General features: G+C 53.3%; 5 protein-coding genes across 5 annotated transcripts; 4 read left to right on the top strand and 1 right to left on the bottom strand.

Annotated features, from left to right (window-relative positions):
- Positions 1-417: 417 nt before the first annotated feature.
- BDZ83DRAFT_639006 (T-complex protein 1) lies at positions 418-2,683 on the top strand. Its single transcript, XM_060509398.1, has 6 exons — positions 418-573; positions 656-722; positions 774-982; positions 1,036-1,626; positions 1,679-2,316; positions 2,408-2,683. The coding sequence occupies exons 1-6, from the start codon at positions 549-551 to the stop codon at positions 2,498-2,500; spliced, it is 1,623 nt and encodes a 540-aa protein (XP_060359297.1). The 5' UTR covers positions 418-548; the 3' UTR covers positions 2,501-2,683.
- Positions 2,684-2,910: 227 nt separating this feature from the next.
- Positions 2,911-3,561, bottom strand: BDZ83DRAFT_590332 (uncharacterized protein; the record flags this gene model as incomplete). Its single annotated transcript, XM_060506324.1, has 2 exons — positions 2,911-3,047; positions 3,096-3,561. The coding sequence occupies 2 exons, from the start codon at positions 3,559-3,561 to the stop codon at positions 2,911-2,913; spliced, it is 603 nt and encodes a 200-aa protein (XP_060359296.1).
- A 2,649-nt stretch (positions 3,562-6,210) lies between these two features.
- BDZ83DRAFT_765079 (phosphoglycerate mutase) lies at positions 6,211-8,285 on the top strand (the record flags this gene model as incomplete). Its single annotated transcript, XM_060515239.1, has 2 exons — positions 6,211-6,265; positions 6,353-8,285. The coding sequence occupies 2 exons, from the start codon at positions 6,211-6,213 to the stop codon at positions 7,846-7,848; spliced, it is 1,551 nt and encodes a 516-aa protein (XP_060359295.1). The 3' UTR covers positions 7,849-8,285.
- Positions 8,286-9,231: 946 nt separating this feature from the next.
- BDZ83DRAFT_638988 (uncharacterized protein) lies at positions 9,232-9,568 on the top strand. The gene has a single exon (XM_060509397.1). The coding sequence runs from the start codon at positions 9,242-9,244 to the stop codon at positions 9,431-9,433; it is 192 nt and encodes a 63-aa protein (XP_060359294.1). The 5' UTR covers positions 9,232-9,241; the 3' UTR covers positions 9,434-9,568.
- Positions 9,569-11,499: 1,931 nt separating this feature from the next.
- BDZ83DRAFT_638985 (uncharacterized protein) lies at positions 11,500-13,340 on the top strand. Its single transcript, XM_060509396.1, has 3 exons — positions 11,500-11,964; positions 12,023-12,169; positions 12,226-13,340. Exons 1-3 carry the CDS (start codon positions 11,662-11,664, stop codon positions 12,982-12,984), a joined length of 1,209 nt encoding a protein of 402 aa, XP_060359293.1. The 5' UTR covers positions 11,500-11,661; the 3' UTR covers positions 12,985-13,340.
- Positions 13,341-13,347: the final 7 nt, after the last annotated feature.

The following is a 13,347-nucleotide window of genomic DNA, read 5'->3' as shown; positions in this document are numbered from 1 at the left end:
CTCTGGTCCTCGGTATTTCTGCTGGGATTGCTGCTTTATTTAGGGAAGGCTCCTCTGCTAATATCGGTAGTGAACGATATAGGAGGAAGGGGCGCATTTGCCGTCAACTCAACATCAATACTACATTTCGAACACAGAGTGGCATCTGTCGGGGGGGGGGGCTACTACTCAATTAAGCGAAGTGCAGTCAGCAGAAGGAACGGTCTCTGTGTCTCTGTCGTGGCCATCCCCCTCCCCTCGTAGGTATGTGAGATGGCAGTGGATGGGACGTTGTCAAAGGTGGGTCCATCGGTGTGCTAAGCCAGAAGCTAGGTGAAGCTCGGTGAAGCCGGGGAAAAGGTTCCGCCGAGATCCAGCTTCATCCCGCCAAAAAACAAACCCGCCCAGCGAACTTTTTAGAAGCCCGGTGCCTTGTGCAGCAGCAGCACCACCACCGCCCCCGCCATCTCCACGGTTTCCTCTGCAACGGTGAAGCTCTTCGCCGACGCACACATTCCCTCGACGACACCAATTTTTATTCGAGTTTTTCAAATCGTCGTCGCACAACCATGCAGGCCCCAGTAGTGGTAATGAGTATGGCAGCCCCTCCTTCCCCAGAGCTCTGACTAGCTACCCCCCCAATATTACGATCAGGTACTAATTGCGTACTCTACAGACACCGGCGCCGGTGAACGGCAGACAGGTCGCAAGGCCCAGATGTCCAACATCGCGGCTGCCAAGACGTACGATGTCCCTCCGAATACTCCATAGACACCGGCTAACCCCACCATCAGCGTCGCCGACATTATTCGATCTTGCTTGGGTCCCAAGGCTATGTTGAAGATGCTCCTCGACCCCATGGGCGGTATCGTCCTCACCAACGACGGCCACGCCATCCTCAGAGAGATCGAGGTCTCGCACCCTGCAGCAAAGAGCATGATCGAGCTCAGCCGGACACAAGACGAAGAGGTTGGCGACGGCACAACAACGGTCATTATTCTGGGTAAGCCCCTGAAAGCTATCTCGCTTATAAAGCCAGAAACTGACCTGGCCCAGCTGGCGAGATGCTTGCGCAGTCACTTCCCCAGCTCGAGCGTAACATTCACCCGGTCCAGATCATTGCTGCCTTCCGCCGCGCGCTGAAGGACGCCCTCGAGATCGTCGACGACATCTCCCTCCCCATCGACGTCAACGACGACAAGGCCATGCGCGGCCTCATCTCCTCCTCCATCGGCACCAAGTTCGTCTCGAGATGGTCCGACCTGATGTGCGACCTTGCTCTCCGCGCCGTCCGCACCGTCACCTGGGAGGCCGGCAACGGAAAGACCGAGGTTGACATCAAGAGATACGCACGTGTGGAGAAGGTGCCAGGCGGTGAGATCGAGGACAGCAGAGTGCTGGACGGAGTCATGCTCAACAAGGACATCACTCACCCCAAGATGCGCCGGAGAATAGAAAACCCCAGAATCGTCCTCCTCGACTGCCCCTTGGAGTACAAGAAGGGCGAGTCGCAGACCAATATCGAGATTTCCAAGGAGGAGGACTGGAACCGTATCCTGCAGATCGAGGAGGAGCAGGTCAAGGCAATGTGCGAGGGCATCATCGCCCTCAAGCCCGATCTGGTCATCACCGAGAAGGGCGTCTCAGGTGCGTTTTGTTGTTGGTCAGGTAGTTGGGAACAAGGGCTAACATCTTGCAGATCTCGCCCAGCATTACTTCATGAAGGCTAACATCACCGCCCTCCGCCGCGTTCGCAAGACGGACAACAACAGAATAGCAAGAGCGACGGGCGCCACCATTGTCAACCGCGTCGATGATATCCAGGACTCCGATGTCGGCACGCTCTGCGGCCTGTTCGAGATTGAGAAGATTGGCGACGAGTACTTCACCTTCCTCACCGGATGCAAGAACCCCAAGGCCTGCACAGTGCTCCTCCGCGGCCCGTCGAAGGACGTGCTCAACGAGATTGAGCGTAACCTGCAGGATGCCATGGGTGTTGCCCGCAACGTCATGTTCAACCCCAGACTCTCCCCCGGTGGTGGCGCTACGGAGATGGCCGTCTCTGTGCGGTTGAGCCAGCTCGCAAAGGGCGTCGAGGGTGTCCAGCAATGGCCGTACAAGGCCGTTGCCGACGCGCTTGAGGTCATCCCCCGCACCTTGGTCCAGAACGCCGGTGCCAGCCCCGTCAGAGTACTGACGGACCTGCGCGCCAAGCATGCAGAGGGCAAGCACTCGTGGGGTATCAACGGTGACTCTGGTGTTGTCGCCGACATGAAGGAGTACGGTGTGTGGGAGCCTGAGGCTATCAAGTTGCAGAGTATCAAGACGGCAATTGAGGTATGTCTACATTGGTTTTATGACCTTTACCACTGCTTTCTCTCTTTTTTTTCTTACACGTTGTTCAATAATACTAATACATGACTCACAGTCCGCTTGCTTGCTCCTCAGAGTAGACGATATCTGCAGCGCAAGAAAGGCGGCGCAAATGGGTAACGGCCTGCACGGAGGTGGCGACGAATAAGATGCCTGTTGACGTTAGTCGGATTTGGTACTTTCTTCATGGCGAAGCAGAGAGAGGTTGTTGCAATGAGACGCGATGAAGATGAAAAAAAAAGGTCATACCCCTGTGTGGATGCATAGATATGGGATTAGAAATTACCTAGACGACTGAAGTTCTCAGGACATCTCCAAAGGACAAAAAAGCTTTGATGCTCATGCTCTCTCTGAAATGCCCCCTGCCTTGTGTCTCCTGTCTTGTCAAATGAATGTTTAAGATGGGCGCGGGACCCACCGAACATTTGGTGTTTGGTCTGAAGTTATTTTTGGTCACGCCAAGCTTATGTTCAAGCTTGAAAAAAGCTCAAAGCTCGACAGCAACAACAACCCCCCCAGGCCAAGGCCCCGGGGCCCTCTAAACCACGGGACGATGAATCAGTCATCGTCATGGATCACGATACCCGGGGGCTGAGCAGCTCCTGATGAGGTCGATGCCGTCTCTGCGCCCTTGCTCTTGCCGTCCTTATCCTCCTTGGCATCGTCATCCTCCTTGTTTGTGGATGTTTCCGCCGCTGCCCTTGCGGCGACACCACCACCACTTGAAGAGGAAGCGGCGGTACCAGCTCCTCCCTTTGCCACGGCAGCACCAGGTCCCTTTTTACCCTTTTGCTTCTTCTTATCCCTCTTTTCCCGATTCTTTCTCGTGCGCTCCTCGTCCTTGGCAGCCCGCTCGGCCTTTTGCCGCTCAAACTCGTCGTTTTCCTTTTCTTGCCTGACCTCGTCGTCCATGGCGCGCAGGCGGTCGTATTCGCGACGGCGGCTGGCCTTGTAGACGTGGAACTCACCGGAGCCGGCGCCGGCGGAGGAACCCTGGACGTTTGTGACGATTTCGGGCGGGGCGGCGACGGCGCGTTTGGCTACGGCGCCGGCGCCGGGGGGCAGACGGATCTCTTGGTCTGGTTTGGAGAAGAGGGTTTCGAGGTGTTTTGCGTGTTCGGAGACGGGGGTGAGGGCGCGTTTCTTTGTTGGGCGGCGGGAGCGGGGGTCCGCTGAGGTGGGGATTGATTCGGGGCCTTCGCCGGACATTTTTGCTGCTGCTGCCGCCGGTGGTGTTTGGGGTGTGTGGAAGGGAAGGGGAGGTCGGGAGGTCGGGTCGAGGGCCGGGTTCTGCGGGTTCGACGGCGAGCGGTTGCGTTGGGAAGCTTTGAGATTGGCGGGGAGAGTGTCGTATGATTGTGGGATGAGGCTGAGAGTGGAATGGGCTGATCCGGGGGTGAGGAATGTGGTAGGCCCGGCTACGGTGATTGTGCTATGCTAGCAGCTATACGATGGGCTATGCGGAACGGGCGGGCGGGAAGGCGCATGTGATGGTCGCCGTCTGCGTGCGTAGCTGGAAAGTTTGCGTTGCAATCTTCCCCAGTCTAGGCAAAGTGTGACTGTTGGAGTGGGTGAAGTGGGTGATTGAATGTTGGTGACTTGATGTTTGATTGCGAGTTACCACAAGAGATCGCGAGATGGAGGCGCGCGCGCGCGGCGTAAGGTAAGGTAATCTAAGTGGGAAAAGATTGGCGCGCGGTGGTGTGGTGAGAGGTCGGTCGGTTGTGGGCGGCTAGGAGATGGGCCGGGGTGGTGGCGGCTCTCTGCTGTTTCTGACCTGCCTGTTGGTAAGAAGCTGGAAGAGCCCAGCACGTTTGCGGCGAGGTGTGCGATTGCCTGTTGCCAGTTGGAAAGGCTGAGGAAACGATGCAAGGTGATTGGGGGCGGCGGGAGCTGGGTTGTGTGGATGAGGTGGGGAACAAAGATTGAACATCGAATGACAGCGCTGGGAATGGGCGGTTCTGGCCAACGCGCCTAATCGGAGCATGCAGATGAACCACGCCAGAGCCAGACGAGATGCGGATTTGATTGACACAAGCACTCGGTACGGATGCACATACTTTCTTTAAGTTTACCTCATTATGTAGGTATGGGGTTGCAGTGATGTTGGTTGTCAGGCGGCAAGTTGGACGTGATGAGTGAATCACAATCACAGGAACAGAAAATTGGTTGGGAAGACTGCAGCAAAAGGTGCTGCACAGCAATGTCCAACAGAATGTATGCGGTTTGCTCTTCGTCTGTTGGATGAAGATGCATTTTGGTGTAGCAACATAGCTTCACTTGGAATGCGGGCACTTTGGTTCTGCAGGTAAGACAGTTTTACCAGTGCCGGCAGACCCCGTTTCCCCTCCATTTGGATGGCCGTATTCGCAGACGAACGAGAAGGGGAAAAAAAGAAGAAGAAAAAAAAAAAGGTGTGCAAGTGCCGCCGTGCCGCCGCAAGGTGGGGCATACAGCCTCGCCGCTTGTCGGAGGGTCGGTGCGCCAATCAGGGGCTGCGGATTCCCTGTCTCAAGGTGCCAGCTCGAGCCCTGCCTCTGACGTCTGGTTGGCTGACAGGGCGCTGAGATCTTCCGATGGACCCCGCTGTAGAGCGAGAGATGGCCAGGGGCCGTGGCCTGTTGGAACAACTTGGAGGGGGGGACGGCCCTGCCTGTCTTTAACCCCCCGCGGAGCAAAGGGCCAGAAATCGATGTGTCTCTGGTAAAGGTACATGGCAGAGTGTGGATGGCAAGTGGGTGACAAAATGGGTTTCCTCCCATACGTCTTGAAGAAGTACTCCTTTTACTACTCATATCATAATCACTACCCCTTCCGCGTCAAAACCCTTATTATATACGTAGAAGGATACACTATGTCTCACAAATAGTAGTACTAGTGATAATAGCAGTAGAAACTGCTGTGTCGGATGTATTCGAGCGGAAATCGATTTTGTCCCCCACTTGGATGGGTCTGTTTGACTGTCATTCATTTAGGTGGGACGAGGGGTCCTTTTCTCTAGTATACCTCCTACAGGAGATTTGCGGTTTAGGTGCGGCTGGCTTGTGGCTTGCGACTTGCCATGGCAATGCCCAAAAATACCTGGCACACAAGGGGCATCACGCCGTCGATTGATGTACAGCCCTAATGCCCCTATGCGGGAGTTGATCATTGTCACGAATGGCGGCAGTGGCATGGGAAAGATACGTATCGCATGCATGCAGTCAGTGATGGATGCACCAGAGTCCAGACAACCCAAAGAGTCCCTGAGAGTCACACTTCCCCTCCAGAAAAAACATCCCTGAGACTTCTCTCGCAATGACAGACATGTCCATTCCATCCCACTTAAACCACTCCTTGCTACGCCTTACGTTCCTTGCACCTTCAACCCAAACTCAACCCATCTCAACCTCTTCAACCTGTTGGTCGGAAACGTCTACGCACTACTAAAGCAGGCTCCATCCCTCTCCCCGTCTGTTCCTAAGGTTAAGGTTGGCATAAAGCGATACACGTACAACGGCAGCCCCATCCCAAGGTTTGCCTCTGCGACTAGCATCCGCCCCCCGTCCACCACTCTCCTGCCTTTGCCCCGCCACGCCTCATTCTCTCCCCTACACTTCCAAATCCTTCCCGGTCAACAAGGTTCCCAACGCTACGACTTTTTGCGACAAGAGTCTCGCGTCCATTTTGTCTGCACAGAGCTTTGTTCCCTTCTTTGAATGATATTCTTGGAGCAATAAAGAACTCCTTATTTCTTACCTACAGCAACCACCTCTCTCACTACACCGGTGATAACCACATTGTCGACCGCTTCAAACAACGTCTAGCCGCCCGACTTCGATTACAAACAGGAAAACACACCCGTCACAGCCCGACATCATGGTCAAACCGAGGCTCATCATCCTCATTCGGCACGCTCAGTCCGAGGGCAACAGTACGACTCTCTCTTTCTTTTCCCTTTTTCCCTTGGTCCGAGATATCTCCGGTCAACCGGATTGCTAATCGAGTTGGAACACCGCAGAGAACCGCGATATTCACCAAACGATACCCGATCACCGAGTAAAGTTGACACAAGATGGCTGGCAACAAGCCTACGAAGCTGGTCGCAACCTGCGCAAGTTGCTGCGCGCCGATGACACACTGCATTTCTTTACGTCCCCCTACCGCCGGACTCGCGAGACAACCGAGGGCATTCTCTCGACGCTGACATCCGACGAGGAGGATCCTTCTCCATTCAAGCGCTCCAACATCAAGGTCTACGAGGAACCACGCTTGCGTGAGCAGGACTTTGGCAACTTCCAGCCATGCTCCGCCGAAATGGAACGCATGTGGCAAGAGCGTGCCGATTACGGCCATTTCTTCTACCGCATCCCCAATGGCGAGAGCGCCGCAGACGCCTACGACAGAGTTAGTGGCTTCAACGAGAGTCTGTGGCGTCAGTTCGGCGAGAATGATTTTGCCAGCGTTTGTGTACTAGGTATGTCGGACACCTCAGAGCCGTTTGGTCTTGTGTCGCTAACTTTTCTAGTCACCCACGGCCTCATGTCCCGGGTGTTCTTGATGAAGTGGTATCACTTCACTGTCGAGTATTTTGAGGACCTGCGGAACGTCAACCACTGCGAGTTCCTCATCATGCGCAAGCAAGAAGAGAGCGGCAAGTACATCCTCGAGAACAAACTCCGGACATGGTCAGAGCTACGCAAGGAGCGGGCCGAGTTAAAGGAGAAGGAGGAGAAGGAAAGGAGCGAGGTCGAGGGGAACCAGGAAAGGTCCACCAAGGATGCCAAGAACGGTACTCTTCTCGAACGCAGTAAGACCTTCATCGTCACGCGGCGCTGGGGTGGCTGTCCTAACGGGTGTAATCACAAGAGCCACTACCAGAGGCGAGACGACCTGGAAGCCCTTCGCCGAACGGACGAAGTCACCTCTAATGGGTCTGTTGTATCCCGTCGGCAGTCCCCTGCACCAGGACGGCGACCCATTAAGCGATGCGAGCAGGGATACACATCCGACGAGGGCACCGACAGCGATGGCCGGCCACCGCAGATCGACGTCACCCGAGCTCGCCATGAAGTTGTTTCATCTCCCGATGGAACCCCATCCTTCATCTCTGCCGAAGATCGTCTACGGAGCATGATCTCGCCGCACCTGAACGTTGGCCGTGATTTTGGTGGAACTTTCTCCGGGCAGACCTCGATTGCCGGCAGCGACACAGACTCTTCCGAGGAGGATGGCCACAGACCGGAAATCACAGCCGTGACCAAGATCAAGGTTGGCATTGTTTCCAATGGAGACAACACCGGCGCCAACGGCAGTATCAACAGCATCGTCGGTGGTCAAACTAAAGGAAACATGACACCAAACACCGAAGACGAGCAATCAGACGAGAAGAGCCGGCGGCGTCGCGCCAACCGCCTTGGTGATACCAATAGCAGCCATCGAGGCTCTGAGGCCGACGAAGATGACATTGACGCCGCGGAGAAGCGGGACAGGAGTATCTTGGGTAGTGTTTACTGAACGACATGACGAAGGCGCCTAGCGGTGGTTTATCACAGGCCACACGAAGCTGAGTGTGGGTTTCTTTGTGGGAAGGCGCATCTACGGATATGGGACCTGTGTTGGAATGCGACTTTTCTCTTCTCCTTGCTCATGAACGATTTACATGCATGCGATTAGGGGTTTACAACGCATTAGACGGGCACGGGTTACTTCATCGATGGCGCCTTGTTGGATTCGTTGTTGTCCAGTTGTTGGTTACGACATGAGGAGGATATACCTAGATTGCATGGTACGAATAGACAAAAAGGGGCAGTCATGTCAATGCCCACAAATTGAAACATTCAAGCGTACTCTGCCAACATGACTGTGATGTTGATTTGATATACAAGTGACAGGATCACATCAACATCCTTGGTGTGTAATCTAGAGTGCCCCTTGCTTACGTCGGCACAAAAGCTGAAAGTGATTCCTTGGGAGTCGCGTCAGTCATAGGTGTAGAGTGAGACGGATTGCCCATTGATGAAGGGAAATTGAAATCATCCCTTCCTACTTCGTATACCCATTCGATGAACCAGACCCGACTTCCCAATTGCTTGGATGAATCATTGAGATGGGTCTCGTTGTATAAGAAGCATACATCCAGTGTTGGATGAGCTGAGTCTGGCTGTCAAAGTGTGCCGCCGCAGCCGGTGTAGAGTAGCAAAAGTACCTTATAATCGTGCCGTTGTAGATTGAACGAGTCGTTTGAATGCTTTCATCCAATGTTTGGCTTTGGGGAATGGTTTGCAAAAAGGTTGGCATATTGAATACCATGGTCGAGGTCTACCAGCAAGTATGCTTTGATCTTTCTGTTTACCATCACCATGTTTTTATACAAGATGCAACGGGGTCTGTTCAGATTGGTCTGGGCAGGCACAAGTATGGAGGTCTTGGAAAGCCGTTGCCTCGGAACCAGGTAGGTCTGTAGTTGGTGGCGGGGCAGGGCGGGACGGAAAGATGATCCTTGGCTGATGCTATAGCTTTGATATCAGGCTCAGTGAGATAGACTGGCGCAGTCTCCGGCCCTTGATGGAGGCTATAAAAGCACGGAAAAGAGAGGTTGACATCACTTCATGTTATTCGATGCAGCTTGCTGGCCACCCTCAACGTTCCAACTATGATGAGTACCATGTACGTATGCATACTCCTCATCTCATGTGCAGGATACTCACGGGAAGGAGTCCATATATACCCCTTCGAGACCATTCCTGTCACCAGCCAGACGGCGTCCTTCTAGATCGACGGGTCAGGTCAAACTGGCTGGGTGGTGGAGTGGTATCAAGGTCAGCAATAATTCGCCCTATTACATGCCTACTCGACGACAGGCTCCGAGGTCGATTCCCAGCATGAGCACCAAGAGATGTAGCCCCCAATGCAGCACCCGGGGGGTGAACTCTTTCTCTGTTTTTTTTCTTTTACCCCCCTCCTATCTTCATTTGTAATGGATCTTCATTGTATGATACCTAGCAGATGGTCGTATCAGACGCCCTGCTTCATACTCTTCGTTGTATATGGAGTCTCAATAGTTTTGGTTTGTCGTAGGAGTTCCGCAAGCGGCTATTGAGAATAGAATCTCATGGGGAGGCAGGCATTCTACAGTTAACAAATAGTCTAGCTGTATCACTGCTTCTTCTTTCATCTGGCATATATGCGCGGTGACAGTGAGAAGTGAAACTGACCAACCGGGCTTGGATCATGAGAGAAGTCTCAATAAGTTACCCACTTGCCATCGCTCTTTCCGAGTCTCCTAGAGTCACTTCGGCGTGAGCCCACTGAAGCGGCATCTTGGCAATCCCGGCGCCTTGGGCCAACCAGCGCCTTGATTGAGCCGAGAGGAAGAAGACATGCTTTGCTTGGATAATCGCTAACCTAAGAAGCTTTCATTGCAGCAAAGTTCTTAGCTAGATCACAGGGCTATTCGTCGAGTCAGACGTACGGACAGTAAGGGGAATCGTATATCCCGGCGGTGTGACAAGTCGAAAAGCCCCTGTGGGGGCGGCGGCCGCCCGCTGCGTAGAGTTCAGCCAGCTTACTTGCCGCGCGCTTCTCAACGTCCAAGGTATATATAAAGAAAACCATGACGAGCTCTCACTTCAGTATTTGATCGGCTGAGGCCCACGAACGCTGAACCGTAACCCTTTTTGCGAAAGAAAATTAAATAGTCTGCCCGGTGGAACCGGCCACGAGCCAAGACCCGTATATCAGGCATGCAGATGGCGCTTCCAAGACCACTTGACGATGACTGCTGGGGGAAGCGTTTAGAAGGCTGAAGCTTTACGTAAATGAGATCAACGACATGAACCCGTATCACCGGTTGAATTCAAGGGCAGTCGAGACAGTTGTGAGAAACTAGCTCCGAGCATAAGTACGGAGTAGTTGGCACCAACGAAGAGGATGCGCGTATGAGGAACGCAGCTTAGGCCGCTATCAAGACTTAATCGGAAACATCAGTAATCAAGTGGGATAAAGTCTTTGTTCATTTCTCATCAAGAAATATCACGGGCTAGACCCGTCGAAGAATCGAAGGTCGAAAGTGTCCGTACGAAGAACTCAGTCAACCCCGATTACGTTTGGGGTGAGATCAGAGCCAATGGTATACGCCTGCGCCTCCTCCTAGGCAGTAATACTTCATGAAGTTGAATTTTGGGGGCCGCATCGGCAAGTAAGTTTTGCTTGTCCAAGGTAAGGTTAGTTTGACTTCCGCCGGGAAATTGGTGGTCGATATTCTGCCCAGCTCTGCCGTCCTGGTCAAGACAACACGCGTCTTGAGCCTTGACTCTCGTGCGCAAGACACGACTCGATGGCAAAGATTGAAGACGAAATCATGGGATGCACGATTAGCACACCAAGAGAAAGAAGCGCCAGGGATTTCGCCTGATACGAAGGACTTGTTCGTAAGTCTTTGAAAGCAATCTCTACGCTCGCAACGCCCCCACACGATCTTACAAGTTGCCATCCTCTACTACAGCGAAACCGAAGTAGAAATTTGTGGCTCGTGCAAAGGCAAACTACAGTCTTCAGAGAACAAGCTTCGCCACAAGGGTAGTTTCCAGAGGGTCCAGGGATACCCGTACCTGTCATGGCAACTTTTACCGCTGCTCAAATGCCCGTCGCACTATGCTTCGGAATAAGATGAGGCTCAAGCCACTATACTCGTAAAGGAGACTTGCCTTAATGGGGAGTCAAGCTCAGTAAAGAAATTACCTGACTCGAAAGGACGGTCTTATAAACCTTCACATATTAACCACCTCCTTGTTTCTCTAAGACTTCCCAAGTTCCCGTCTCTACGGTTGCAGATCTTTTCTGCCCTTCCTACTCATGCGACTTTTCCCTCACGTTGTTCAACCTAGCTAGCGGGTTCAGCACGGATGGCAAGTTGCTCTGAGAGCCTCACGAACAGACCATCTTGATCCATATTTTGCTCTTTCAACTGATTCAGAGCCAGAACCTGTAATTAAACTCTACTGAGGTAGTGCCAGTGTTTTGTTGCGGAGACTCCGAACAGCTCATAAGAAACTGACTGATGCGTGGATGGGACAATCTCAACTCTGTCACGCAAGAGTGTAAGTCCACGAAGAGTATAAGTCCACTCAGGTAGTTAGATACAATATTCTTGCATAATATGACCATCGTGAATCTCACTTCAGTCTCTCCTTGACCTCACGCTGCGATCTTTGTGTGTAATTCAACAGTCTGTAGTTCTTCCATCACTCATTTAAGGAAGACACAGCATACACTCTTTTGTTCCGATAAGTAATTTTTTCAGAAGTCTTCAACTTTCAGCGCTGAAAGATGGCTCCTGTCTCATGCAAGAGCCTCGCGGCTCTGGCCCTCGCCCTCTCGCAACCGGCTCTCGCCGCTGTGTTCCCGACAAACATCTTCAACCGTTCCGAAATCGAGGCCATGTCTCTGGAGAAGCGCGGCTCTATGTATGCCTACCAGCTCTGGGATTCTGCCGAGATCCCGTACATCCTTCAGGGCCTCCCCCACGACCTTTCAGAGTCGATCCGCGGCGCCATGAGAGAGTGGGAGCAGTCGACTTGCATCCGTTTCCTCCCCAAGACGAGCCAAGGTGCCTGGGCCAACTTCAAAAAGGTAACATATGCTTGCAAAAGAGAATTTGGTTTGGGCTGCGTGACTGACTAACTCATAGTTCGACGATGGATGTTACTCCAAGGGTTTGGGCTCTCCTGGCTCCGGAGAGAGACATGTCAATCTCGATTACCCCAATGCTTGGGAGAAGTTCCTTTCTGCAGGAACTTATAAGGCCTGCCTCGATGCCGGCACGCCTTCACACGAGGTAAGAATATACCATACCATCTTTACGATGTACAGGGACTCATACCATAATTTCAGCTTGGACATCTCATTGGGCTTACCCACGAGCACCAACGTCCCGACCGCGACCAATACATTCGCGTCCTGACAGACCGCGTCCAAAAGGACGAACTCGACCAGTTCACCATCGACACGAGCGCCGATGTCTCTGTCCCCTTCGACTACAACTCCGTCATGCTCTACGACACCAAGGCCTTCGCCAAGACCAACAAGCTGACGCCCATCTCCGGCTCGGCAAGCTTGAAGCACACGATGGAGACCATCACGGACAAGAAGATCGACCCCTGGAACTCCCCGACCGCCAACGACTTCAAGGCCGTCAACGACGCCTACGCCTGCGAGGAGTACTACACCCGCGTGATCCCGCAGTGCCTCGCTGGCAGCATCCCGTCCAACGGCGACTTCTCCTCCTACTCCTTCATCCTCGACAAGCACACCGAGGCCTACATGGCCGCCAACGGCTACACCCACGTCGCGGCCCACCAGAACTGCCGCGCCAACATGGTCGGCCAGGATACCGACAACTGGGGCTTCACGCCGCTCAACGGCTGGGGACCCCGCGCGCAGTACAAGATCACCACCAACCGCTGCAAGAAGGACCACGACCGCCACGCCAGCCGGTACGAGGTCGCTCTGTGCAAGGGAGACAATGAGGGTGCCTGCGATATCAAGTGCGGTCTTCGCCGCGTCTGCCCCTTTGATGCGAGTGGCAAGCAGGTCGACAGCAAGGCTATTGATGTGGTTGACAACAACCTCTGGATCTGCCACCCTCACTAAGTAAACCTTATTTTGGGGTTGACTGAGACCAATATGGCTCCAGCCTGGCTGATAGTGAGTCTAATCAACTGGGCTGTAAACAGCTTAAATGCATGAGGAGATGAGAGACGGCATAGCATGCGGCATGTTGGGAGTTCCGGTGGTTGCGTAGCTGTTGCGTGGGAAGAATAGAAAATGTGTAACAGCTTAGCTCAGTTAGATCGCTTGAATTGAAATGTCAGTCTAGGTATTGCTGAAGGAGTTCGAAGCGCTCCTATAGAAATCTTCATCATCTCTGATTAGATGGCATCGCCTCACTTTCCTCGACATCTCGGCTGAAAGTAGACCTCATGGTCTTTTCTGAAGTTACGTTGTCTGGAGCTC

This window comes from Colletotrichum acutatum (assembly GCF_030867785.1).
Source record: "Colletotrichum acutatum strain CBS 112980 chromosome Unknown BDZ83scaffold_152, whole genome shotgun sequence".
NCBI lineage: Eukaryota > Fungi > Ascomycota > Sordariomycetes > Glomerellales > Glomerellaceae > Colletotrichum > Colletotrichum acutatum.
This window is presented reverse-complemented; position numbering and strand designations above follow the sequence as displayed.

What these genes read in the sequence shown, in the direction of transcription:
- BDZ83DRAFT_638985 (XM_060509396.1), top strand. Translation starts at nt 11,662, where the DNA reads ATGGCTCCTGTCTCATGCAAGAGCCTCGCGGCTCTGGCCCTCGCCCTC. An exon ending in CCTGGGCCAACTTCAAAAAG is followed by an intron (nt 11,965 to 12,022) that starts GTAACATATGCT and finishes ACTAACTCATAG; the next exon opens with TTCGACGATGGATGTTACTC. An exon ending in CCGGCACGCCTTCACACGAG is followed by an intron (nt 12,170 to 12,225) that starts GTAAGAATATAC and finishes CCATAATTTCAG; the next exon opens with CTTGGACATCTCATTGGGCT.
- BDZ83DRAFT_638988 (XM_060509397.1), top strand. Translation starts at nt 9,242, where the DNA reads ATGCAGCACCCGGGGGGTGAACTCTTTCTCTGTTTTTTTTCTTTTACC.
- BDZ83DRAFT_639006 (XM_060509398.1), top strand. Translation starts at nt 549, where the DNA reads ATGCAGGCCCCAGTAGTGGTAATGA. An exon ending in GGCCCCAGTAGTGGTAATGA is followed by an intron (nt 574 to 655) that starts GTATGGCAGCCC and finishes CGTACTCTACAG; the next exon opens with ACACCGGCGCCGGTGAACGG. An exon ending in CACCGAGAAGGGCGTCTCAG is followed by an intron (nt 1,627 to 1,678) that starts GTGCGTTTTGTT and finishes AACATCTTGCAG; the next exon opens with ATCTCGCCCAGCATTACTTC.